This window comes from Macrobrachium nipponense, chromosome 35 (assembly GCF_015104395.2).
Source record: "Macrobrachium nipponense isolate FS-2020 chromosome 35, ASM1510439v2, whole genome shotgun sequence".
Lineage (NCBI taxonomy): Eukaryota > Metazoa > Arthropoda > Malacostraca > Decapoda > Palaemonidae > Macrobrachium > Macrobrachium nipponense.
The window spans coordinates 40,704,751-40,731,542 of record NC_061096.1 but is presented as its reverse complement, the minus strand read 5'-3'; the positions used below and the strand labels follow the sequence as shown (position 1 = coordinate 40,731,542).

Here is a 26,792-nt window from a genome sequence, read left to right as displayed (position 1 = left end):
AGTTCCTGTCCTGGCAGGAAGAACCAGCCTAGCTTGGCAGGTGGCCATAGGTCACCTGTCATCCCTAGAGGAGTTTGTGCCTCATTGGCAGAGCCACATACTCTCACTTCAGTGGCAACTAGAGCATAATTGGTCTGCTCATTGTGATCTCCCTTTTCTACTCATTCCCACATTGAGAGGTAAGGAAAGACGTGGTGTGGTGAACAGAAGATTAAGAACTTCATAGCAGTAGTTCTCTTCAAGTCCTCTCGTCTTGAGATGCTTCTGTTTCCAGCTGCATTAAAAGAGTTGGGCACACACCTGAAAGATGAGTTATTTTCAAGTGTGTTTTTGAAAGGCACCTTGTCTGCACTTTTAACTTTTTAGAGATGCCAGGAACTTGGTTAGGACTGCATACATATCAAGAGCAATTGGTAGATCACTCAGAAGTAATGATGAGTGACAGAGTATCCATGGTTCCATGTTTCAACAGGAGGAATACCTTGGCAGACCAGCTTTGTCATTAGGGATGGTATTTAGTTGTTCTTGGACACATGGCTACCAGTTGTGTACTGTAATATAGTTTGTAAAATTTGTGTGCTGTACAGTCCAAAAGATTTCAGTGACCGCCATTTTTTGTTTATGTTATACAGTACTTTGTTGATGGCAGTGTGTGAAATATAGTAGGTATAAGCAGTTCAAATGAAATGTTTTTGTTTCATGTACACTTCAAATTGTTTGAGTACGTTGCACTAAGTATCATTTGTACTGCATATATAGGCCAGCCCTATGAGAGATGATAATCCGCTCAGTGGTCTGGGTAAACTATTTTACTAATAATAACTACATATTGTTTGAAAATCACAGTAGATGCATGTGACTTCAATATATAAGTAAGTGAATACCACAGGAAAATGACAGGCAGACATTCAATACCCAGTGGTTTCACACATTTATTCACACATCTTTAGAGCACCAATGAGACAGTTGATAAGCTTACAAGGTAGCAAAAAGAAGGAGAATACCAGATGTGTAATTGTCACAGTAATAAACAGAGATAATCCAGGATCTTGCGGTCACCAACAAAAACCATATACATACTTTAACCTAAGAGAAATGGAGGCTTAGCTATACAAAATCCAAAATGCATAAAACTGAGTACTAATTTCATTGCTTATATTTATCAAGAATTTTTTGTAGATGTAGCATGGAAAAGAGCCAGGAAAACATTTAACTAATGACAAAATTGCATTTAGTAAGCATAGTTCTTTAATTACTATATGATGAAAGTTTTTTCATTCTTAAATTACCATATGATGAAAGGTCTTTAGAAATTCCTAAAATTTTAAAGCTTTTCAACATAAATGTTTTCAGTAATTTTAATGCTGAGAGTAGTAGCAGAAATTCTAAAGATGTTCCTGGCTGCATATATGAAATTCTTTCTAAAAGTTTGATCAAATATATTACGGACAAACGAAAAGCATTTTCACAACGAATCAAACAACACCAATATTCTGTGAGAACTGGCCAAATGTCAAATGCATTATGCATATATATATAAGAGATTTAGATAATCCTGCTAGCACCTCGGTGGCGTGATCAGTATGGTCTTGGCCTGCCACCTCGGTGACCGCGAGTTCGATTCTCGGCCATTCCACTAAGGAGTTAGAGATGTGTATTTCTGGTGATAGAAGTTCACTCTTGACGTGGTTCGGAAGTCACATAAAGGCATTGGTCCCGTTGCTGAATAACCATTGGTTCCATGCAACATAAAAATACCATACAAACAAACAAATAGATCATCCTGCTGACTGGAGTGAAGCAAGATCTGTAGTCCCATGTAATGACACACTTAAAAGGAATATAATATCATTGAGTCTTGTTTTATCAAGTCAAATAATGGAAGTGTTCTAAATTTAAGTCTTGGTTTGTTTAAATTCAATACCTTCATTAATCAAGAAAGTTTATAAATAGTAAGCAACAAAATTAGTATTCAGTTTCATACGTGTTTTTGGATTATGTATGGCTAAGCCTTTGTATCACTTATGGTTAAGTCTATGGCTTTTGTTTGTGACTGCCTGATCCCAGATTATCTCGATTATTCTTTGACAGTTAACAATCTGGTAATCTTGTTCTTATTGTTTACCTTGTAACCTCCTTTTCACCTGTCTTATATGTGGCCCCAAGATGTGTGAATAAGCACATGAAAGTGTTGTACTTAACTGACTTGTCATTTTCATGTGGTATTCACTTTTAACTACTTATACCATTAATGTTTTGATTAATTATTAAGATGCAGAATGAACATTAATGAAAGTTTCCTTACAGACCATTGCCAGAACCTGAAGCTCTTCCAGAGTTTCCAGGAGCTGCCGAGCCAATTCCTCCTCCACCCGTCAAAGGAACTGCACGCTATGGTACCCGTCTGTTTTGGATGGAGTAAAATTTTTTTTAGTTTGTCTTGTTAAATAACTTTTAATGGCAACAAATTATCATAGAAGAACTAGGTTTTGTTTTTTTGCTAGCAATTGTAAATACTTTATTCAGTCAGTATGTGGATGGACCATCTAAAAACTTGAGACTGAGATGTATGTAATTTATAAATAAAAATTTTATTTAAAAGCCAGTAGTTTACAAAATATAACTATAAAAATATACCTCTGAAAAGCTTAGTTAAATAAAAAATATACCCTTGAAATGCTTAAGGTTATTAAGCCTGTAGTAATTTAATATTGTGAAACATATTCACAAATATCATCATAGTGAAGTTTCAAAATAATAGTTTTGTCCTCTAAAAGTTGTACTGAAGCCTTTTCTTGATCTTTATGAAGTTGCAATATACGCCCTATCTGAAACAGAAAAAAGACAATTTAATTAAGTAAATTTTTGCAAGTAATTGTTTCTTGCCCTGATGAATGTCAGTCCTTTGTATTTTTATTAAAACTAGATTGTTTTATTCTTTACTGTTGTATATGAAAATACTATCTTGCAGGAACTGAATCTAGTACTATAATTCAATTGTGTTAAAAAAAAATTATGGCTTCCTAACTAAAGTTTACAAAAATCTGAAATGTGCTACTGTAGCATTACAGTTCCAGTTGTTGGGTGTGCCAGAAGATTAACATAAATATTAATGGAGTAGACTCTATACTATTCTGTTTGCAGCAAAAGCAGCACTGGGAGTCTGTTAAATACATTTGCATATCATCACTTGGCAACTTTTACCTTTATAAGGTGTCTTTAACACAACAGTTTTTCTTATGGTTTGGGTTGGGTGTGATGAGCTGGTGGAGAGCAGGAAGTCAGAAAAGTTGCAGATATGATGAATACCAAGACAGATAGATAATACACAAAATCAAAGAGTATGAAGAAAATGAATGTATCATCTAACCCTACAATCAAAATATCTGTAGTAGTAATGATGTTAGTGATAATGAGGATAAGAATGCTGCCCAATAGTGATCTGCTGTGACTGAGATGATGGGTATTTGTATGTGTTAAGGGGGCCGGCCGGAACCCCTATATATGGTGGTATAGGGCGAAAAATGCAAAGTCATGAAAAAATTCATGGAGCTTCATATGGCAATTGAGAATACGTGTACAAAATATTTCGTCAAAATTCCTCTTACTTTCGTAGTTACAGGGTAATTAGTTAACGTAACTCAATAAGCCTAAAACATTGATCTGTACAAGAAAATGCAATATTTCTTCTATTATCGTAAATTTTTATAATTATTGTCAAAGAAATTGGGAGAAATGGCATCTGTAGACATTTCCCGAGTCGAGAAGGGAGACTTCAGCTCAGCTACCAAGTCCAGTCATGATTCAGTGCGACCACAAACTTCAAGTATATTACACGTTCGATTTCACCTCTGACATTCGCTTGCTTTTACGTATGTTTATGTATGTTTCGGCAAGAATTTCATCATGCCAATGAGGAAAAGACAAGGTAAACATCTCGCTAACATACAGACGAAGAAAAATCGCTCAAGTATTATTACAGAATATCATAATATATACGCATAGTTAGTGAAGAGAGAGGGGAGGGTTGCATAGAAACGCCCCGTCTTGCCTGACAGCACATGTCACACTGTGCCCAAGGCTACGATCTTTGAGCAAAGAGATCTTCATTTATGATAAATAACAAAGTTTTGGTTTTTTAATACCCAAAATGGAATATGAAATTCATAATAATCATGGTTTAAATTGTCTTTGTAAAAAGAGAGTACACCTTCGAGTTTCACCTCTTGACATTCTCTTGCATTTACGTTTGTTTATCTTTGTTTCGGCAAGAATTTCATCATGCCAAAGAGGAAAATACAAGGAAAACATCTCGCTAACATACAGAAGAAGAAAATTTTCTGTAATAAGCCGAGTTAGTGAAGGGTAGAGAGAGAATTGCAAAGGAAGGAGTGCCCCATCTTGCCTCAAGCAGTGCCCCAGGCTACGATATATGAGCAAAGGGATCATCATTTATGATTAAATTATGATAAATAAAATAGTTTTGGTTTATTAATACACAAAAAAGAAATACACATTCATAATAATCATTATTTATTAATATTGTCTTTATAGAAATACGAAGGAAAACTTTGAACACCCGTATCTCAAAACTATACTTATTGACCTTCAAAATCTATCTTCTCACTTAGTTTTAAAGCTATAACATTGGAATTTGGTATATAACTCAGAAAGACATTATAGAACAATCAAATAGAGCCCTTTTTTCCAATTTTTGTTTCGTCTTTTTTTTTTATAAATTTTTTTCTCCTGATTTATAGGGTTTATTTGTTTACCATATTGAAAAATTCATATTAGCAAAAAAAATTACTTTTAGAAAAAAAAACTCCCCATTCAATTGGAGGTCTACATCAGGTCTATATATAGTAGTAATCCCAGGTCTTAATATTAAATATTAAGGGAGGAGATAGAATTTAAAAAATGGTTATTTCCGGGATAAATCGCCCTGGCGTCACAAAACCGAAGGTCAGAGGCGAAAATCATATGCGGTTTGGAGATATCCCAAGTCACCTTATTAAGTGGTATGAATATCAAAGTCCTGTCCTTAAAAAATGGCATTAGCCGGCCGGCCCCCTTAAAGCATTGTTAGAGCTTTATAAGTTTAAAAGACAAGTCTGCCATTCCATATAGGAGCATTCAAGTGACTTCTTAACTAAACTGTAACCAAGGCAACATAATTTTCCCCCTTTCCAGAACCTAAAACATTTTTTACTGCATATATAATTTTGAACATTGTTTTCTTTTAAAAAATATATACAACAGAATTCACCATGACTTACTGGTGCTATAATACTATGAATATTAAACACTAAAAATAAAATTTCTCACCTGTCCTTTTTGTTTTCCTTTAACTATCAGAACAATTTGTGGATCCCTTTTTGGAATGACAGTTTCCAACCAAGCTGGATGTACCTCTCTAAGAGTTTTACCTTCTTCAGTTACGCACTCACAACTTTCAGCTGTCTCTACAAACTTCACAATAACCTGAAACAAATGAAATACCAGAATTCAAAATCTATATCATATACTCATCATTCTACTTAAACCTTTTTGGAATTACTGTAATTCTAAAAGCAATTTCGTGATTTTACAGAATGCGTTTGCTTACAATAGCTGCCATATTTAATTACCATTAGCCTAAACCATCAAACTATCTGATCATGTAATTACTGAAGGTAAATTACAGTAGATTATAGCCAAATAACCTAAAAAAGTCTAATATCTAATATTTTATGATTAATTCAACTTCAGAAAGACTAATCAATACACGTTAGGTAAAGGACCTTAAAACCAGAATTAATAAATATCAATCACCTTTTCCTTGTGGTACCTGCCCCCCTTGTAGTCTTTGTTTATCAATCGAACTCTGAGGTTTTCACAGACCCATGGAATGGCTGGCATCTGTTCTTGTAATTTCTTGGCTTTCTTGAAGTCGTCTCTATAATCACTTGTTTCCTTTTCTTTCCTTTTGTGCACATTACTTTCCCTTGAACTTTCTGATCTTCTACTGTATTTGTCATCTGTACTACTACTGTATTTCTCCTGATATTTGTCACCATAATACCGAGATTTGCTTGCAATTCTGTTGTCATATGAAGATGAGTATCTGTCGCTGCTGCTATCAGATTTTCCTTTGTATTTATCCTTTGTTTCATATCTATTTCTATCATCATATTTACTACTGCTGCCTTGTTTTTCTAATTCTGACCATGCTTTTTCTTTTTTTATCTCTCTCGTTTCTTCATGCTTCTCCAAACTGTGATCATCAGCAAATTCTCTTTTATCTAATGGAAGCTTTTCATCCTTGATCTTTTTATCTCTGTTTTGAAATTCACCTTTCTCAGTTCCTCGGCTGCTTAGTTTAACTTTTTCTCTTACGTCTGAGTTTTCAATTAACAATTTCTCCTCTTTTATTTCTTTTTCTTTTCTAGTATTTTCAGCATTCTTTGAAGATTTATTCTTGTTTTTGTCATTCTTTTGTGCCTCCTCTTCCTGGAAAAGTAAAGTAAAATGGATTACATAATGTATTTGGCAATAGTTTTCACAGCATCCCTTTGGTCCCTAGCTGCAACCCCTTTCATACCTTTAACTCTACATCTGTTCATATTCTCTATCTTCAATCTTACTTTTCTGTCTCCTAACAATTGATTCACTGTGCAACAGCAAGGTTTTCTTCCTGTTACACCTTTAAAACCATTTTACTCTTAATTTCAATTTCAGCTCTGAATGGCATCATAGGTCTGTGCAATGGGCATTGGGCCTGAATCCTATACTATTGTATTCAATGGAACTGAGACTCACTCTATGATAAACATGAACAAATTTTTGGGAAATAGTTTTAGGTAATCAAAGGGTAACTAATTCCGCGGTTGGAAAATCAAGATGAGTAAAACAAACCAAGTACACAACTTAGCTATTAAGAAATAGCAAGAAGAAATAGTACCGCTGGACATTTCTTAAGCTATCATAATTTTTATAGCCTTTTCTATATAATATTCTTCCACAATTCTACACTGAAAATCTTTAATTTCCATTATGATTCCTTCAAGTCCCATAAACTCTCAGGATACCAATGAACTGCTAAGTCATGGTCCAAAGATTTGGCAGTTTGAGGAGAAAGAAATTAGCAATTACAATTGTCACCAAAAGCCTCTATAGTAGTGAAAAAAAAAATTGTCCAGAAGGCAGTACAAGTATAAGTCAAGTGTAACCATTTTTTTTACCAAAAATTAACTTTCGTGATACGATAAACCTAGCATTTACTTATTTACAATTTCAATATTAACCCCTTTTTCTGATTCATAAACCAAATTGCTAACCTTAAATTTGTCATACATATCCTTGTTGATCACGCGAGATGAATCTTTGTATTCCTTCTGAGAAACAACTCTCACATTTGGTTCCACTTCTCGAATAACATCTTGTCCAACTGCAGATTTCACTAACAAGTGATCTTCATCCAGTGATTCAACCTGTAAATGCAGTAACAAAACTATGAACAATATATAGAATATATAAAAGAGCCCAATAAAATTAACATTATGCAGAATACTTAATAGCTTAACAAAACTATGGTACAAAACAGGGATTAGACTTAAACAGTATAATGAATTGCATACAATTCTCTATATACAAACTTTTTTCCAAATAGCAGGCTATGAGTGACTCGCTACTATTACAGTATACAGTAATTTAGTTTACTGCAATAACAGAGGTAGTGCTTTGAAAATCTTCTGTCAGTAAAGAATGAATACAACATGGAGGATGTAAACATGACAAGAGAGATCAATAGAGAATCTAACACCTGAATAGGTTAGAACAGCCCTTGGATAATTGAAAAAAAGGGGAAAAATACAAGGCCATTAGGAATAATAAGTAACTTCCTGAAGAGAGTCAGAAAACCAATTTATGACTAGCTTAACCCTTAATGGACGGGCTTCATCATATGAGTATCTATAACAGGTTTTGAGTGATGGACGGGCTAACTCGTATGATTATTAATATTATGCGCCAAACAATTTGGATGAATTGAGTGATCCATAAATGACTAATGACAACTGTAGTAGCTCAGCACAAGACAGAGGGTGATCAGTATGCCTTGAGACTTCATGAGGACGTGTTACCCCTCTCTGCCATGAAGTCTTTATTTGCTCATAAATATACCCAAGATTTTGCTGTTGGTTTTAGTTTGTACCTCTGAATTTTTTACTGATTTAGTTCTTATTTGTTATGAAATTGTGTGAGCTATAATTATTATAATTTCATAAAATAAAATAAATCATAAAATAAAACATGTACTACAACTTGGCAAAATTTACAAGTGTCTTGGAAAAGAGGCCTGCACAGGGTTGTAAATATTCACTTTCAACTTCCCATGGAAGGTATAGAAAAATGTTTATAATTTTTTTCATACCCTGTACATTTGCATTTCTTCCTCTTTCCATTTATGTATTTAGTCTTAAATTGGCCAACCTTGAAGTCTGCCCAGTCTGGGGGTGTGCTTAATATATATTCAGCCCATCCCTTAAGGGTTCAAAATACATGAAGGCATGATAAGAGAAGGACTGTAACCAGTAGAGTATAAAACATAACTTTAATAAATGTATAATACATTCATGATTATATGGTAATATGCATGAATTAGCTAATGGAGCAAATTATTTCAGCATTTCAAATGAAATATCTCTACCAGTAGAAAGATTATATTGAATTTCTTTTATTTTGAACTTATTATAGATTGAACCTTGAAATGTTAAAGACACTGCATGGAAAGAGACAAAACAGAAAAGTTAAGAGAAGTAAAAGGCAGGAACACTGATGAACAAAAACAAAATTATAACCTAATCTTAGATAACATTTTCCAAATTTCATGGGATATGTTTTGGGCATTTACAAAATGTCTCAGTGATCTGGAACTAATTCACCTGAAAATTTCTTAAAAACAAATTCCACGGAACTTTATATATGCTTTCTACTATCAAAACTTTCAATAAATAGAAAAACTCTTTGTTTAAAAGAACTTACAATGCCATATGTTCCTCGGTGCCTTCCACTATGAATGAATACAAAAGATCCCTTAGCCATGAGTAGATCTTCCTGATCTCCAGTCAGGTTTTCTCCACCTTTCCTTCCAGGATCACCAGGTTTATTTGCGAGGCCAAAAGTTTTTGCTGTTGGATCAATAACCTCCACAAATCTGGGAAGAATTTGTTAAAAAAAAAAATAAATAAATAAAAAATAAAAATTGCACTTGCTGAGAATTGCTTGATAAGTTATGACAAACACTTACATTAGTAAAGATGTGTTATGTTGCACTTTAACAAAAATGATATGTTATGATACAATAAAAGTTTTATGCATACTTACCTGGCAGGTATATATATAGCTGTATTTTCTGAAGTCCGACAGAATTTAAAAAACTTCCGACACACGCAGTGGTCGGCCAGGTGGTTAGTACCCATTCCCGCCGCTGGGAGGCGGGTATCAGGAACCATTCCCATTTTTCTATTCATAATTTTTATTTCCACTGTCCCCTGAGGGGAGGTGGGTGGGTACTTGAATATATATATATCTGCCAGTTAAGTATGAACAAACTTTATTGTATCTAAACAATATCATTTTGCTCATGAACTTACCTGTCAGCTATATATATAGTTGAACCCCACCGTTGGAGGTGGGAAGGGACAGAATAGAAGGATTTTGGGACACAAATGCATGCAGATGATTTACATCTTGGTTCCACCTGTTAGCATAGCCGACTTCGTGATTACTGTCACCCAAGTCTGCTTCTGCTTTACTAGAGTTGCCAGCGAGGTAGAGACCTATAAAGCTGGTGCACTCCAGATGATCTGTCAACGGGGGCGTGACCACAATGTGACTAGACCATATTGGACCATACCATGAGGGCTAAGAAGTAAAATAAATATATAATATATAATTATATATATCACCACCTGACCAACCTAGCCAAAGTAATGTGTGTTAACTAAGGCTTCAGAGTTAAGAAGTCGCCGTTGTCAGCGACTCCACAACTAAATTAAGAGCTCTTCCTAACCATTTTCTACAGGATAGGATGAGTGGTACTTCTTGCCCCAAGATTGTGTCTGCAGACGTATGGCCCTAGCGAGCAGCAGATCTCATATGCCATCTTCACATCTCGCAGGGAGGGTGAAGTGAACACAGAGTTGCTTCGCTAAAACATGGTACTCAGGATGTTGCTGATGCCATGCTCTGTTGAAATGCTTCCGAGGCCGCGCCCTCACCTCGTGAGCATTCAGATAAAAAGATTTCAAATCTTTGTGCAAACACAATGAAGGAGCATTTTTGAAAGAACTCCTTAACCCTAAAACCAGGGTGTACTTCGATATGGGCAAGTCTGGTCTTTTTCGGAAACACTGCAGATTGCCCGACTGACTTCGACTTTCTTGATTTTAAGTAGATAAAACTTGAGAGACCTGACAGGGCACAGGACTCTCTCTGGCTCCTGCCCACTAACTTGTGCCATCCTTGCTTCCAAGATCCTGGCCCCAAGGACCAAAAAGGTTTCCATTCTTAGGCCATAACGAAAGGCTTAGAGAGCACACCGCCTTGTGTTCTCTAAAGCCAAAACTTGTGACGATGGCTTAAAATCTCACTAACCCTCTTTGTCGTATCTAGGTGGTTAGAAGAAGGCCTTCCTGATCACATGCAAGAAGTTAAACAGGCAGGAGAGGTTCGAATGCTTTGACATCAAGAACTTCAGAACTACGTCTAAGTTCCATATTGAAAGCTTCGATCCGGAAATGCACAGTCTGTACTAAAGTCAGGTGAACGACCAGTTGACCAGTCAGACGAATCAAGGACAGCAAGGCTGTACCCTGAAGACCAAAATGCACTATTCTTAGCTGAAGGCATGAGTGTCTGGACTTCCTGGGCGATTCAATCTAAGCAAACCTTGGGGGGGGTGTATCAACGCAACCCAACGTCGTCCGCAATCGACTTCGTCAATAAGAAACTCAGGGCTACTATATGTCGCCTGATCTCGCACGAGTGTCTGACTCCGAGAAAAACAGGCGAGACAAAAAGTAGATGGTGAGCTAGAATCGAGATTCCACAGACCTCAATGATCGTGAAGGTCTTTGTTGTTTGACAGATGCAAATCTGTCAAACAACATTCTCTGTTGCCTGTTAGCACTGGCAGAATTTTCAAAACTCTCGGCAACCGCTAGACCACTGGTAGTTCAGGTGATCTCCCCCACGTTTCCCGTGGCGACTGGTACTTGAAACTATTCCCGTTTTCCTCAGATTTTCTCTGAACCCTGTCTCCTGAGGGAGGAGGGTGGGAATTTAAATTATATATACCTGCCAGGTAAGTATGCATAAAACTTTATTGTATCATAACAATATCATTTTTATGCATGACACTTACCTGGCAGGTATATATATAGCTGATTGACACATTTGGAGGTGGGTCACAGACAGCAACATCGTCATAATTCAAAAATTAACTAATTTTTAAAATTATTTATTAAGTTCCTTACCTGCTAAGGTAGCTGACTTCGTAGGTCCTGCCTCTTAGCCTGCTAAACCTTAGTAGCTCTCAACTAGGATGTGACCTGTTTGTTGAGAAAGCTAACAACAAGGGTCTGACAACTGGACGGGACCAATTTGTTGACAGGACCCTAGCCCTCTCTTACCAGGGGCATTCATGCTAGGATAAGTTAGACCACCTGAACCACACACAAAGCTAACGTAACACATTACACTTCACATACTGAAGAGGAAATAACCCTCTCAGACAACCATAAAAAGAACACCACTTAATTAAAATACCTAGCATGTTAGTAATCTATCGTTGCTGCCGTCGATCGAGACGATTCGTACGGACTTTGCAATCCTGTAACGAACCTCTAGATGATTGTTACATTCTACGCCTGTTGTTATAATAGGCTCTTTTCCTCGTAAACTCGAACAGGGACCGAGAGAAGATACTTCTTAAGATATGAGAGAGCTGTGGAATATCAGAGTTGATCTGGACCACTGGTTCCCAAAAACTCGTTTCGAGGACTGGAGGGACTACCGAAATCGGTTTTACTTCTTTCAGATTAAGATCCAGGACATCTGAAAACCCTACCCAGTATGTCCGCACCTTCTTTCTATCACCTCAGGTGATAGACGCACTGAGAGATGTACAGAATCATTCCTAGATCTTGAATAATATTTCAGTTTCCCGGTAGTAAAAAAACTGTGGTCTGCATTGCAGTCTATTCGGGGAAACAAACTTCTTCAGGAAGGAAATGGTCCCCAGCAAGCTCATCCATTCCCTCCCCGAGTATGCTTACTTCCCTAATAAGGCTGCGGTTGCCTAAGCAGGAGAGCATATAAAAGTGCAATGTTGCGGTAGACTCGAGTTCTATACCGTGCGGTAACGAGAACCGAAAGGATTAAGAGATAAACTCTGTTGAACATAGTAAAGCAAAACGAATGCAACGTTTATTCATTCACGTAAGAAATCCCCTCAATCGTAGGCTAAAGTCCGTGATTGTAGGACAGATAAACAGTTAGTCAGTCAATCCCGCAGGAGAGAGAGACGTAACCTACCGCGCATGACAGCGCACGATCTGTTACTGGCTCGGATGGACTGGAGGACAGAGTCAGACACAGCGTGACAGCAGCCGCCAGCAGCTTACGAAAGTCGTCTCTAACTTTATGTCTGGGTTGCCAGCTACCCTATTCTACGAAGAGATCGGTCCGTTATTTATTATTGAGCAGAAAGACTCTGAAACTGGTATATTTAAGCGCAACCGACAACGCTAAATATATAGATGCGTTTGTGTCGTCAGAAACACTACCATACATCGGTAAAAGATAACTCGGAAACTCCCGGAAGGCTGCAGGGAGTAACGATTAAATGTCCTTAAAATAATAGCCAATAGAGATCTCGGTTGCCCTCCGAAGCGGTAACTACAGCAAGCGTATATGACTTGAACCAACCAGTAGTAAAATAACGCAAGGCAAAAAATGATATATCACAATAAAGTTTTTTTCATACTTACCTGGCAGACATATATATAGCTGAATTCGGAAACACAGCTACATACATATCTGACAGGCAAGTTTCATGAACAAAACTTAGAGAATCGAAGCAGACAGCTCAAGCTTCTTAAGATACTGGACATAAGCGTTCATTGACGTAGTCTACAAGTCTATTTCTTGTACGAGTCTGCGAATGAGGAATGAGAGCTCTTCCGAACCTTGTCCTTATTCGCTTACGCAATATCAAGTTAATGAGATGTGTCAATGAGAACTAACCCATTAACGGTACAGAGAGATATTTTGTCAATGAGGGGAGACCCACTTACTTGACAAAACGATAGTATATTGTCAAGGGGGAAAGTCACTGAATTGACAAAAGGCGTATCCAGGAAGTCGAGCCTTTTATTTTCGATTCCCGTCTCAAACAAGGAAGGGACAAGAATCCTGTTAAGAGACTGGGCTTACGGTAGGTAGAACGACGATGTTCAATCGGCATGGAAGTCTCGACTAGAAACTAACAAAATCTATCATCTGAAAAACCCTTTCAGATGGTCTAAAAAGCTTTAAATTTATTGGCAGTATGGCAAAGGAAGTCCTGTCTTGCGCTTTCCTGAAGAGCGTCCTTTTGATGAGTGCCTTTGCAAGAATCCTACTGAACGTTGCCGAAAATCCTGACGTTCAGGACGTCGAGCCTTTACATAACCCGTAACTGTCTTATCTCAAAGTCTTGACTGAGGTAGAGAAAACGAGATCTTCCCTTGAGCTTTCCTTAACTCCATCCACCTTTGCGAAAAGCAATATAATATTGACAGAGACCTCTTGAATTCACGAAACCCGAGGTCTTGCTGGGTTTCGAAGACGAAGTTCTGTTCACTTTCTTGAGGCTCAAATCTTAAACAAGAGCTTGAAGAGTTCAACAGAAACGTTCTGGTGCTGCGCTCGGCGTCCACTGGCGAGGACGCTCGGCGTCCTGGTGCGCGCTCGGCGGCCACTGGCGAGGACGCTCGGCGTCCATCATGGTGCGTGCGTCCATCCGAGCGTCCTGTTCAAGCCGATCGTCCAAATAAGCGTGCAGAAAAGCGTCACGCTCCTGACAGGCGTCAAAACAAGCGAGAGAAACTGCCTTCTTTTTCATATTTCTTGGTGGAAAGACGTGCACGTGATCAGGCAACTTTCGCCTTCTTATTCTCACTGAAACACATAACGAGGGAGAGGGGACGTGAAGCGTCCTCTTCTATAAGCTTCTTAGATGGCGCGAGTCCTTCCGAGAGCCCCAACCCTGTGCGGGGAGGACGCCCTCGGAGGACGAGAAGCAATCCTTCAGGATTCGTGCATTTGTGCACGCACTTTGGCAGTCTGGGGATTTTCATCAGAAACTGCCGAAGGCATGCCAGATCGGTGGGGTTCCCTGTAAACCCTCCTTCGGCTTTCGACATGCCCTCTCCCTTGGTTCGGGAGTTTCGACAGAGGTCTAGACCTAGAGGCGTTATAAGGCCGATCTGACGCACCCTCCACTACACAAGGGGCACTGTCACTGCACTTAGCCACTTCACTATTGCTCTCTAAAGCAAGCACTTTCGATTCTAAGTTACGAATCGAAATAGTATAAGAGAAAGGGCAATAACCTCTACAGACACTGTTTTAGGGCCCGAAGGCAACAATACAGGGTTAGGCGTAACAAAAACAGAAGTAGCACTCTTCACAACAATGAAGGAGAGCGATCACCTCTCGCAGACATGTCATAACCCGTAGGCCATACTACAGCGTTAGGCAAATAAAGTCTACCGGAAGGTTAGCAGTATCACTACCCTGACTTTCGTAATTGATTAATTGCGTACATACTAAACAAACTTTTTCCTTACGGAATTAGAACACGTTTACTGATTAATTGCGTACATACGAATCATACTTTTTCCTTACGGAAAAATAGACATGTTTACTGATTAATTGCGCCCCCCAAGTGCGGAAACTACCGAAGCTTTCGGTAGCCACACCCATATCTTTGCAGACAACACCCTCTGAAACTAGCCTAACTAGATTCAGATATCTTATGCAAAAATGAATCAAATTCAAATCAATTTAAGATAGCGTATGCCTAGCCACAAATCCAAGTAAATAAATTAAAGACAATTAGGATACTTAGCGGCAAATGAAGTTCCAAAATCCTAAGCCCGGAGGTGGACTGAAAACAGGTTGTTTTCAGTACCGGCTGACAGAAAATTTATGAATAGAAAATGGGAAATGGTTCCTGATACCCGCCTCCCAGCGGCGGGATGGGTATAACCACCTGGCCGACCACTGCGTGTGTCGGAAGTTTTTTAAATTGCTGTCGGACTTCAGAAAATACAGCTTACTATATACATGCCAGGTAAGTGTCATGCATAAAAATACTATGCAATACAAAAATTTTGCTCAGCATAGAAACTGGAACATACATGTAAGAGTAAAAAAAATTAACTCACTTTTTAGTATGACGACCTATACCTTCAGTCTTCTGCCAACCCATACCTCGAAGAAGGGCTGCTCCGAATACTGAGACTTCAACCTAAAATATAAAAAAAATTAAACACCAGACTGTAAAATAAAAAGGTACTTAAATTTACAGAATACTAACTAGTTCTTAAAAAAAATATAATTTTCTGAACTACATAATGTCTCACATATAATTTTACAGTTAACAAGGAGAAAGTGCACCATCTAAAACTTGTAAACCATCTGAAAGGTTTCAGAAGATTACTGAAAAAATGTGGACGACTATCAGGATAAGAAAAGAAAACTGACTTGCTTATTTCAAGCACTCATTACAACACTTTCACAATAGATTTTTCTTTTATGGGGATTAGATGTCAAAAGAGTTCTCTCCAATGCCTTCTGTATTATACACTTTTTGCCTTAATTTCCATCAGCATTAGGTCTTCGTCTATACCCTTTAACTGAGAATTTCTGGCCTTTTCTATTGGTCATTGTTCTGATACCTTTGTAGGTAACCTCTCACCACCTCATCTCATCAAATGTCCAAACCATCTCAGTCTTTGAGATACTGTACTATTTTCATGCCAAGATCACCCTATCTCTTGTAACCCAATGCATCCGAACCATGAAGCTGATCCGCTCATAAGTTAGGAAAATTTGAGTGGTAACAAAGAGCCTATAAAACAATGTATATTTCAATGTTCAAGATATCACACAGCTAACAGCATACTTATCATTCAATTTAAAAGCTATATCCCCAATGTGCATTACTTTTACAAAGATATGCTGGGGAAAACCTCAAATAATAATAAATATAAATAAAAAAGTCTAATAAGGATATTCATAAGGTACTGGTCTACACATCAACATCATCATTATAAATTAGTTGAACAAGACCAGTAAGACACAATTCCACTCTAATTAAAGCAAATCAATAGAGAACTGGGCATACTCTTCCACGGCAGTAAAGGGGCTCATCTAGAAAATAGTGCTACTGACCAAAACGCTACACAGGTAACTATGAATAAATTTACTATAAACTGACTACATATAGGCTATATTCTTCCCCAAACAGATTAAACAGTTAAAGCAACCAAAACTTCCCATTGCCTAAAACAAAACAAGATGTAATTTCAAATACAGGCAGTCCCCGGGTTACGACGGTGTCGGCTTACGACGTTCCGAGGTTACGGCGCTTGTCAATAGACGTTTTTCCAGGGTTACGATGCATGTTCCAGGGTTACGACGCCTACAACGCTCATCTGGGAGATAAAATATGACACCAAAAATGCAAAATAATCAATATTTGAAGGTTTTTTTGATGAATAATGCCTGAAGAATGCAGTTTACATAGTTTTCAATGCACCCAAAGCATTAAAAGTAAGGCTTTCTTAGGATTTTTGACGATGTTCCGGCTTACGACGCGTCTCAAGAACGGAACCCCCGTTGTAACCCGGGGACCACCTGTATACTGTAATTAAATTGTTACTAACTACAAACATTATTAAGAATTAAAAGAACCACAATATATCTATGGTTCAATAAGATGCTCTAAAATCTTGAAGCAGGAAAAGTCATATTACTCATACCTGATCATAATCATCCAAGGAGGATTCTTTACCATGAGAAGGTTCTCCTTCCTTACTGCCATCTTCATTTGCTCGGGCAATAGCTAGACTGTCTGATGCACCATGGTCACTCCAGTTCTCTAATTTTTTCTTAGTCTCTGTAAAACAGTAAATTGACATCTGAATGAACATTCTTGCACATTTACTAAATAAAACAGGTACCTTAAAGACCTAAGGTCTTCTTTCAACTCACAAACTATAGTCAAGCCAGTTATGGTGAAAGTTCAAGGAGGGTGTAGGGATAAACTGTCAAAGGAAGTTCAAACTGAAAGTAGAAATCTGTGGCTGAAAAATGGGAAAATAAAATTATGAATTTGCATATGTTAAAATTATCTTAACTGAAGCAGCAACTCAATTTTACTGAATTCCCTATAGGACTGTAATTTTCATACTAGGTAATTACATTTCTATTCAATAAGCTTTTGGCTACAGGATTATAAAGAAAGAAATATTAAGAAAAAATATGTACGGTATACATTTCTGAGTGGTTTCAGAGACATGCTTAGGGTTTTCTTTTTTTGACACTAGTATTTGTACATTATGCTACACTATCCTTACATTCAATGGTATTGTCAAAAATCACATTTTAGAGATGAACTGACTCTCCCTCTCACTGTCTTACTCATTATTTTGTAGACAAGCCTATATTATCTAAATTCCTAGGTACTGTCTAGTTACTGTCAAAAGTTTGATTTTAAAGATCAAATCTCTCTCTCCCTCTCTCAATACTTTCTAGAAATGCCCTCTCTCAATAATTTCTGGAAGTGATTTACAATATGTCCTGTATACAAGAGGATTTGTATATTACATAAACACTTGCAAATGCCTTATTGATGTCTTATGCCCTAAAAAAAAATAATTGCCTTTTTGAAGGGGATTGTACATTATTTAGGACTAATAAAAACATTTACAAATAAATTTACTCCTCATTACATGGACAGGAAGTGGTCGACACACCCATATAATTAAATAATAACCCTTGATGACTTTCAGGGAATAACATAAATTCCACACACGCGCGCACACACACACACACACACACACACACACATATATATATATATATATATATATATATATATATATATATATATATATATATATATATATATATATATATATATATATATATATATATATATATATATATCATACTATATATATATATATATATATATATATATATATATTATATATATATATATATATGTGTGTGTGTGTGTGTGTGTGTGTGGAATTTATGTTATTCTCTGAAAGTCATCAAGGGTTATTATTTAATTATATGGTTGTGGGACCACTTTCTGTCCATGTAATGAGGAGTAAATTTATTTGTAAATGTTTTTATTAGTCCTAAATAATGTACAATCCCCTTCAAACAGGCAATTATTATTTTTAGGGCATAAGACATCAATAAGGCATTTGCAAGTGTTTATGTATGTGTATATATATATATATATTATATATATATATATAGATATATATATATATATATATATATATATATATATATATATATATATATATATATATATATATATGCAAAATAAAAATAAAACACTGTATCGTGCTTCTAATAAATCAATAGAGGGATCCACAGTAATATCCTGTTTATCTATATAATATATTTATACAAAGCTTAAAGCTTTCGTCCATCCTACTGTGGACTTGATCACTAAGCAGTCCACAGTAGGATGGACGAAAGCTTTAAGCTTTGTATAAATATTATATATAAAGATAACAAGGATATTACTGTGGATCCCTCTATATATATCATATATATATATATATGATATAAATATATATATATATATATATATATATATATATATATATATATATATATATTATATATATATACTGTCTTTACATCATGCATCTGAATTTTGCTACTAATTCTGTGATTTACCTTCCAATATTGCAGCTTCTGCTTGTTCTTCTAGAGTTAAAGGTTTTTGCTCTTTTGAAATGTCTTCCTTATCTTTTTTAGCATTATCTGAAGTTGACTCTTTTACATCTGCAGGTTTTCCAGCTCCAGCAAGCTTTGTTTCTGCTATTTTCCTCAATATACCAAGCCGGTCTGTTGAAATCATAGGGATGACTAGGTCTGGTTCCTCTGGTTTAGCATCTCTGAAATAACAAGTTACCAAATATAAAAAATTCTGGAAAACTAAAAGTTTCATAAACTACAAAAACACTCAATCTATGTGCATTCCAAGGAGAAAGATTGCAAAAGATGGGCATTACTCTTGTTTGTTCATATTTTCCATTCAGTTTATGCTTTGCTCTCCAGTTGACGCAGGATGGTTATCAAATGAGGGCAGCACTCCAACACCTGCTTTCTATAAATTTTCATTTACAGAAGTGTTTCATCAAGTGTGTGTTCAAAAATACAATTCATTCCCTTACTTATGTGACTCCTTGTCATAAGAGTTAAAAAAACTCATGAGAATTTAAAGAAATAAAGACAACAAGAAAAATGTAAATTAAAATAAAACGTTAAAGTCTGCAAAAATTTTCATTAAAACCGAACAAAGATAATTTCACCTTGAACACCAGAAATCTTTTTGGTTGATTCTTATTGTTACTATTATGCACACATCTTTACGGCCACTGCAAAAACGTTAGCCCTATCCACATTTGTAAGCATGTGTACTTTGAGAAAAGAATAGTATCTTATGCATATCCAAAAGGCTTTCTTAATTCCTAAGATGAAAATGAAATACAATAGTGTTTTTCATTTCAGAATTCAAGAGAAGTTTTATACTACACTAATATTCCCAGGTGAAAAACTGTGCTCTTAATAAGCATTTTGCTACTTAAACTGGAATTATGGAAACTGCCTGCTACTGCAAGAGGAATCCTCTGATTCATTTAATAATACCAAGCCTCAAACTAGCGCATCAGTTTAAGATAGCCAACTTCCTTAAGGCCAATCTGATTTTGATAATGATGCATCCTTAATTTCTCTATATGTTTATGATGCTCTAACATCAGGTTAGAATTTAATATGATTCTTACATATTTCATATGAAGGGAAGGCCAGTTTTATCATATGTGCTTGGTTACCCTAGTAACCCCTGTTAGGTTAGGAAGCTTAGGTTAGGTCTATTGTACACCCTTGATTTTCACTCATTTTTATTCTTAACTTTACCCAAAATTCAAAAGCCCTGGCTTCCCTCTGGGGGGCCCTAATGTTGCTCCATATAGACAAGGATGGTGTAAGCTAACTGGACAACCAAACTTTCCCCAACATAACTGAATACAAGAATCATATCAAAAACTATCAGAAATATGTACTATTTCAATAATTATGAGATGAAAACAGCAATTGTAATAACAATATTGCCTTTACCAAAACTAAAGACATAAAAGGCCTCAATGAAAAAAGTTTGAAATGACAGAGCAATATACAATAAATTTAGCCTATAAAATGAAACGACAAATTAGCCTACATGGGGCCCACAAGATGGACCAAATATCCTAGGGTCTGACACAAATGCTAGGTATAGCCTAGCCTGTGCCTCCATTAACCTAGTCTTAACTTGTTGATGACTGTTAACAATTAGCCGCTAAACTTATTGAGCTGGGTAAAACTTGACTTTAAGTGTGCGGCCTGATACCTGCCAATCCCTGCCGCGCAACTTTAGTAAAGTTTTACCTTAAGATGGGGCAAATGTAGAAAGACAAGACAAGTTCTGTAGACATAGGGTAAAAAACCGCTGTGAGACCACTGATCCGAAAAAAAACACTTTTCACTCAATATCTAATTGGTGAAACAATACAATTAAATATTTAAACATACTATTCAAAAGATTGAAGTTTCGTCAACAAAATGAGATACTATATGAAACCGCCATACAAAGTAAAATAAGCATGTGAAGTCTTCGTAAAATATGTGTTCAAGGCAGTTTTAAATCCAATATGGTGTGGTATGGTTGTGATTGCAATTCAGTTCTACAATCATGGCCACGTCCTTTCCAGCCTTCCCAGCGCTCATTTGAACAATATTTACGTATATATGTAACGTTTATTGACATTAATCAAGATTGTAGTTGTAATCATCACAATAAAACAAGATTTTGTTGCCTATACTAGTGAAAGTATGAGACGTCTTATTCCCAGGGCAATGTTTTGAACTGAAATGCATTTTTACCTTGTAATCAGTGGTTTTATCCTTACTGCCATCACAACTGGAACTCCAATGCTTATTTGATTGCAACTGTACAAATTTCATTCTTAATTCACTTCAAATTCCACTTTAAATGTGTGAGTTTGTTTACGGCAACATCATGGTGGGAATGATTTTTCAACCTTGTTGTACATCTAGGAGCCAGAATCCACAAGTTGAGCAGACAACGGTTAAGTGAATTACGAGAAAAAATTTGTACTTTTTTGCTAGCACTTTTCATTTATTTAAGTCTATATTACTACAGTACGGTCCCCAATTATGTGAGAATTTGGTCAATCCACGGCCTCGCAGAATTGGAAATTCGCAGATTTCGAAACATACCTTAAGGGAATAATTCCATTAGGGCCAAGGCAAACGGCAACTTACCCAGTCAAACTTTTTTATGCTACCCATTTTCAATACTTTCTATGTACTATACTCTAATTTTTTCTAATATGAATTTGTTCTTGTGTATAAATAAAACATTAAAAAGATTTTAATAACTTGAAAATGTTTAAAATTACACACAGGATGGTGAAAACTCCCACACGTAAACAATGCCATCATTGGGTGCAAGGGTACTGTACGATACAGTCATTTCCTTTAAAAAACTTTTCGGACGGAATTTCCTCTACCTATCCTCTGCCAAAAAAACCTTCAAACTCCACTATCTCATCCTTCGTGAAGAGTTCTTCAGCTGAAGGAAGGCTTTGTGAACCGTTTCGGGTACTGGCAGATCATGTGCGTCTTCACTCCCATTAGGCATAACAAACTTGGTTACGAGCGCCTGTATCATTTTCTTTGTCCAGCATGTTCACTATGTAATCATTTTCATATAAATTCATCCAATGGTAAATAAGAACTGATGAAAAATCAAAATTTAATATGAAAATACAATTTCTTAAAAAGAAATGGTAAAAATTCAAAATTCAACATGAAATGACCGTTTCTTGAAAAGTTTAGATCGAACAATTCTCTCTCTCTCTGCAAAATTTGATAGGAAATTACAATTTCTTAAAAAGAAATGATACAAATTCAAAATTTTATATGAAATTACAATTTCTTAAAAAGAAATGATAAAAATCAAAATTCAACATGAAATTGGGGGGGGAACAGTTTTTCTTGAAAAAAGGGGTTTTAGAATTGAAAACCAAATTTCTCTTCTCTTCTCCTCTCTCAAACAAACATCTGCTTCTCTGTTAATCACTTCTACTAGTCATTTTCATCAAAACCTATTTCAACAATAGAAAAAAAATAAATGATCAAATGCCAAAAGTTAGTCAAAACAAGTTAAACTAGAAAAAAATTCTTACTTCATGTTCAGCAAAGACGGAGTTGAAGTTGTCAACTGCCAAAATGGAAGTTGCTCCTTCCTTTGTCTTTAACTTAAGGACAACCTTTTTGGTTTCAAGAAAATAGGTCTTCCTCTTCGACTTCTAGGCAAATGCATACAAGATGTGGATGATCAGAATACACTTCGACAGATCTGAATAATACATATGGCGATGATGATGATACCAATCATTCATACACAAGAACCGTTCCATCTTATAACTAATGGCTGAGCAGGAAAACTTACTCTCGCATTCCCCCTTGGAGGAATAATAGTTTTTTTCCTCCAAACATCCCCCCCACCCCTTCTCTCAGATACCAGCAAACCCACCCACATCTAAAATACTTGAAAAGACAATAGATTTGATAAGTTTTGTGGCGCGTGACTCGCAGACTTTGAACAGCTTCGCAGATACAGAAAATCTATTTTTGAGAACTAGCGACCGCATAAAAGGGGAATCACACAATTCGAACATGCATAATTCAGGATGGGACTGTATTTTGACTCCTCTTTTTTTTTTTCATAATTGTATGGCTGAAATAATTTGTTTTTAATTTTTAATAATTGTACAGCTGAAACAAATATAACCTTTGATGCATGCTAGAAATGGCAAGTCATCGTTGCCAATTTAGTGGAACTTGACACATACGCCGGTGCCTTCACAAACTGTTTCCATGAATTCTAGATGTCATACTAATACAATAATGATAAAATTGCTCTAATATTCATGTATATATATACATATATATATTACAAATAGATAAGCTAAATTCACTTATTTCCATGGTTTTGTTTGAGTCTTATCCCAAGTTTGGAGGGTAAACACAAACCAATTGGCAACAGCGATAAAAAAATAGGAAAGCGCGAACAACACATCGTAGCTATTGTTCACAGCAAAACCCATGAAATTTCTGTCATAAATACGTAATAAATTTATGCAATTCATAACCTTATTCTGGTGTTAAATTAATTATTTAAATGTTATCTAGAGCAATCTTCTTCTTTTTGAACAATCGCCAGGTTTCCCCAGTTCCAAGTGTAAACACCATCGTCGTTTAAGATTGTGAAGAAAGTGTCCCAGCGTCTATGGGTACAAGTGGTATGCGGATTTAGCACAGGAAATGGAAAGTTTGTTTACATAAGTGACTCTGCAAACATCAAGATGGCATCATTCTTCTCTGTTAGGTGTTTTAAGTAAAAATTTCTAAAGCGTCATGGAGGTAAGTTAGCACTGTGTGTGGCTAGACTTTCATTAACTTCTATTTAATTGAAAATTATGGCCTTAATTTCTAACTTGGGAGAAAACACTTGCTTTGAGAGGAAAGTAGAGGTCTTGAGGTGTTGCTTCCATGGAGGTTGGCTTGTGACTGACGTCTAGGGTAAACAACCGCGTGGACTGGCCAACTCACCGATTACCAAGGCTAGGCCACCCTCCGAAAAAGTACTTTTAACACGTCCTGACACCGGAGATGGTCATCAGTCACGAGTTGTTGGTGGTGAGAGAAGGAGCTAAAGACCTCTACTCTCCTTTCAAAGTATTTTCTCCAAAGTTAGAAATTAAGGCCATATTTTAAGATTTAAACAGAGGGTAATGAAAAGGGTGACCAACGCAGTGCCCACAACCCCAAAACGCTTTTGAAATTTTTACTTACGATTAAAAAAGTTTAGAAGAGTCGCTTGTGTCAACAAACTTCCCATTTCCTGTACTAAATCCGCACACCACTTGTACCCATAGACGCTGGGCCACTTTCATCACAACAATCGCAACCCCGACCTCTTACCAGCACTTATTCGTACTTATTCAAGGGGACTACAGTATTCTTTGCGGCGTTTTGCGCTCTTCAATTGTTTATCAGTGTTGTCAATTGGTATGTGTTCACCCTCCATACTGGGTATAGTACTTACACAAAACTGGGGAAATAAGTGAAATTAGCATATCTGTTTGTAGTATATATACATATTACAGCAATTTTATCATTACTGCATTACTATGACAACTAGAATTCATGGAAACAGTTTGTAAATGCATTGGCGTATGTGTGACGCTCCACTAGATTGGCAACGATGAGTCATTTTTCCTCGCGTCGTCTGCTCTGCTCGTAAGTATACATCCGAAATATTTGTAATTTTTTGGGGTTAATCTGGTTGCAAAAAAGGATAATAGACACGAATTAAATAAACATTTTGAAGTAAAGTTACACTAAATAATGAGTAAAGTAAACAATTAAGAGAATAAAGCTTTGCACCTCATAAAGGGTAATCGTCTGCTGCTCATATATGTGTTTGCGGAGTGAGTGCTTAGGAACCAGGAACAGCAACGTGGTTCAAGTGCAATGTGGAGTGAATTAAGACCAAAATGTGTATAATTACAATCAAATAAGCACTGTTGAGTTTCAGTTGTGATGGCAGTAAGGATAAAACCACCGATTACAAGGTAAAAATGAATTCAGTTCAAACCATGACCCAAGGAATAAAAAGTTTCATACTTTCACTAATATAGGCAACAAAATGTTGTTTTATTGTGCTGATTACAACTGCAATCTTGAGTAAGATCAATAAATGTTACATATAGTATACGCTAACATTGTTCAAATGAGTGCTGAGAAGGCTGGGAAAGATGGTGGATTGTCCGTGGTTAGACCAGCCAGCCACACGATTGCCGCCATATTGGATTTCAAAACTGCCTTGAAAACATAGCTATTTTACGAAGTGCTCACATGCTTATTTTAGTTCGTATGGGGCTTTCATATATCACATTATGTTGACGAAACTTCAATCTTTTGAATGGTAATGTTAAAGTTGTAATTGTATTCTTGTTTCACCAATTAGGGTAAAAAACCGCATGGTACAGGGGTGGACCATGTACGATCAATGTGTACAACCCCAAGAAAAGTACATTATAACGCGTCCTGACACCGGAGTAGAGGTCTTTAGCTCCGTTTCTCACCAACAACAAGTCGCGTCTCATGCCCATCTCCAATGTCAGGACGCGTTATAATGTACTTTATTTGGGGTTGTACACATTGGTCGTACATGGTCCACCCCTGTACCATACGGTTTTTTACCCTAAATATCGAGTGAATAAGGCCTGGCCAGCGTGATGACGATGGATCATCTGCGGTTGTTTACCCTAATTCAGGTTACTGGAAGTGCTGAAGTTATTTTTAGGGGAAAGTGGTCGCGCAACCGTACAGGTGGTTGCCTGGACTTACAGCGGTGCTTTTCCCTAGGTAAACAAACGTAACCTTTCCTACAATGCTAGGACATGACCTAACCACAACTTAGGTACCTACCTAACCTCACTTAGGGCGCCGTTCAGAGGTTGCCCCGCCGTTCTGCAAACTACCTAAGATATATAACCAAAATAAAGGTAATACTACTACATACGTTTTCATGACATTTTCCTCAATGGATTCGAGAGTTTCCTTATTAACCTTCGCTTCAAGGGGTGCATCATTTCGGATAGCGGAAGGTTGAAGGGTTCTCTTTTCTATTGTTTTTGTGAATGATAAAGAAAACTTCTGGCCACTCATTGTTCTCACAGATAACTAAATATTTCAAAGGGCTGGACGATACGGAGGCTGATATAGGTAATACAAATACTGCACTTTAATCTTGGCCTCTTGCTCTGCGGATCTGCTGCACTTTCGGTGTAAACAATGTTGACTAGGAGTGTTCCTTACAGTCTTTTAGTTTTAATATCGTGAATTATGAGATTAAAATTGATAAATTACCATTTTAAAATAAAAAAATATTATATATTTTCTATAATTAGAAATTATATTACGATATTCAACAAATCACTGCTTTCAAGTAAATATTTATTTACATCAAAAGGTTCCGGGTGAAACGTTCGTTTCGATCAAAAAAGGAAAAGAAAAGAGACAAAAGAAGCAAGCACCGCACATAAAACGTTGAAGGATAGCAGTGCTATAGTAATAAATTTTTTAAAAAACAAATAAAACAGATGTCCAAGTACGAACAGAACTTAAAAATTGCCCAATTAGTAGTGTTAGAGAATATAAGTACTCAGAAGAATGGTACTACACACCAAATGGCTCAAAGGAACAAGTATTTTAACGAGAAATCAAAAGATAGAGAACCTACAGAGAGAAATTAGAAGACATGGAGTAACTTAACGGAAAACGAGATAATGAATAGAGAAAATGCAATACAG

At 36.5% G+C, this 26,792-nt stretch overlaps 2 protein-coding genes across 3 annotated transcripts in view; one reads left to right on the top strand and one right to left on the bottom strand.

Annotated features, from left to right (window-relative positions):
- Nucleotides 1-2,601, top strand: part of LOC135208673 (NADH dehydrogenase [ubiquinone] 1 alpha subcomplex subunit 8-like) — a 44,781-nt gene extending 42,180 nt beyond the window's left edge. Inside the window, exon 4 of the mRNA XM_064241105.1 lies at nucleotides 2,308-2,601. Coding sequence (XP_064097175.1) covers nucleotides 2,308-2,422 — 115 coding nt within the window. The 3' untranslated portion in view covers nucleotides 2,423-2,601. The remainder of the gene's footprint in view (nucleotides 1-2,307) is intronic.
- On the bottom strand, nucleotides 623-26,270 carry LOC135208672 (G-patch domain and KOW motifs-containing protein-like). 2 transcript variants are annotated; one of them, XM_064241103.1, is made up of 9 exons: nucleotides 26,003-26,270; nucleotides 19,021-19,241; nucleotides 17,076-17,212; nucleotides 15,477-15,559; nucleotides 9,025-9,196; nucleotides 7,320-7,472; nucleotides 5,815-6,492; nucleotides 5,329-5,484; nucleotides 623-2,828 (listed from the first exon to the last, which is right to left on the bottom strand). In XM_064241103.1, exons 1-9 carry the CDS (start codon nucleotides 26,146-26,148, stop codon nucleotides 2,706-2,708), a joined length of 1,869 nt encoding a protein of 622 aa, XP_064097173.1. In that variant the 5' UTR covers nucleotides 26,149-26,270; the 3' UTR covers nucleotides 623-2,705. The 2 variants fall into 2 exon arrangements, with proteins under 2 accessions (XP_064097173.1, XP_064097174.1); XM_064241104.1 differs by lacking the exon at nucleotides 26,003-26,270 and adding an exon at nucleotides 21,268-21,406.
- Between the last annotated feature and the right edge of the window lie 522 nt (nucleotides 26,271-26,792).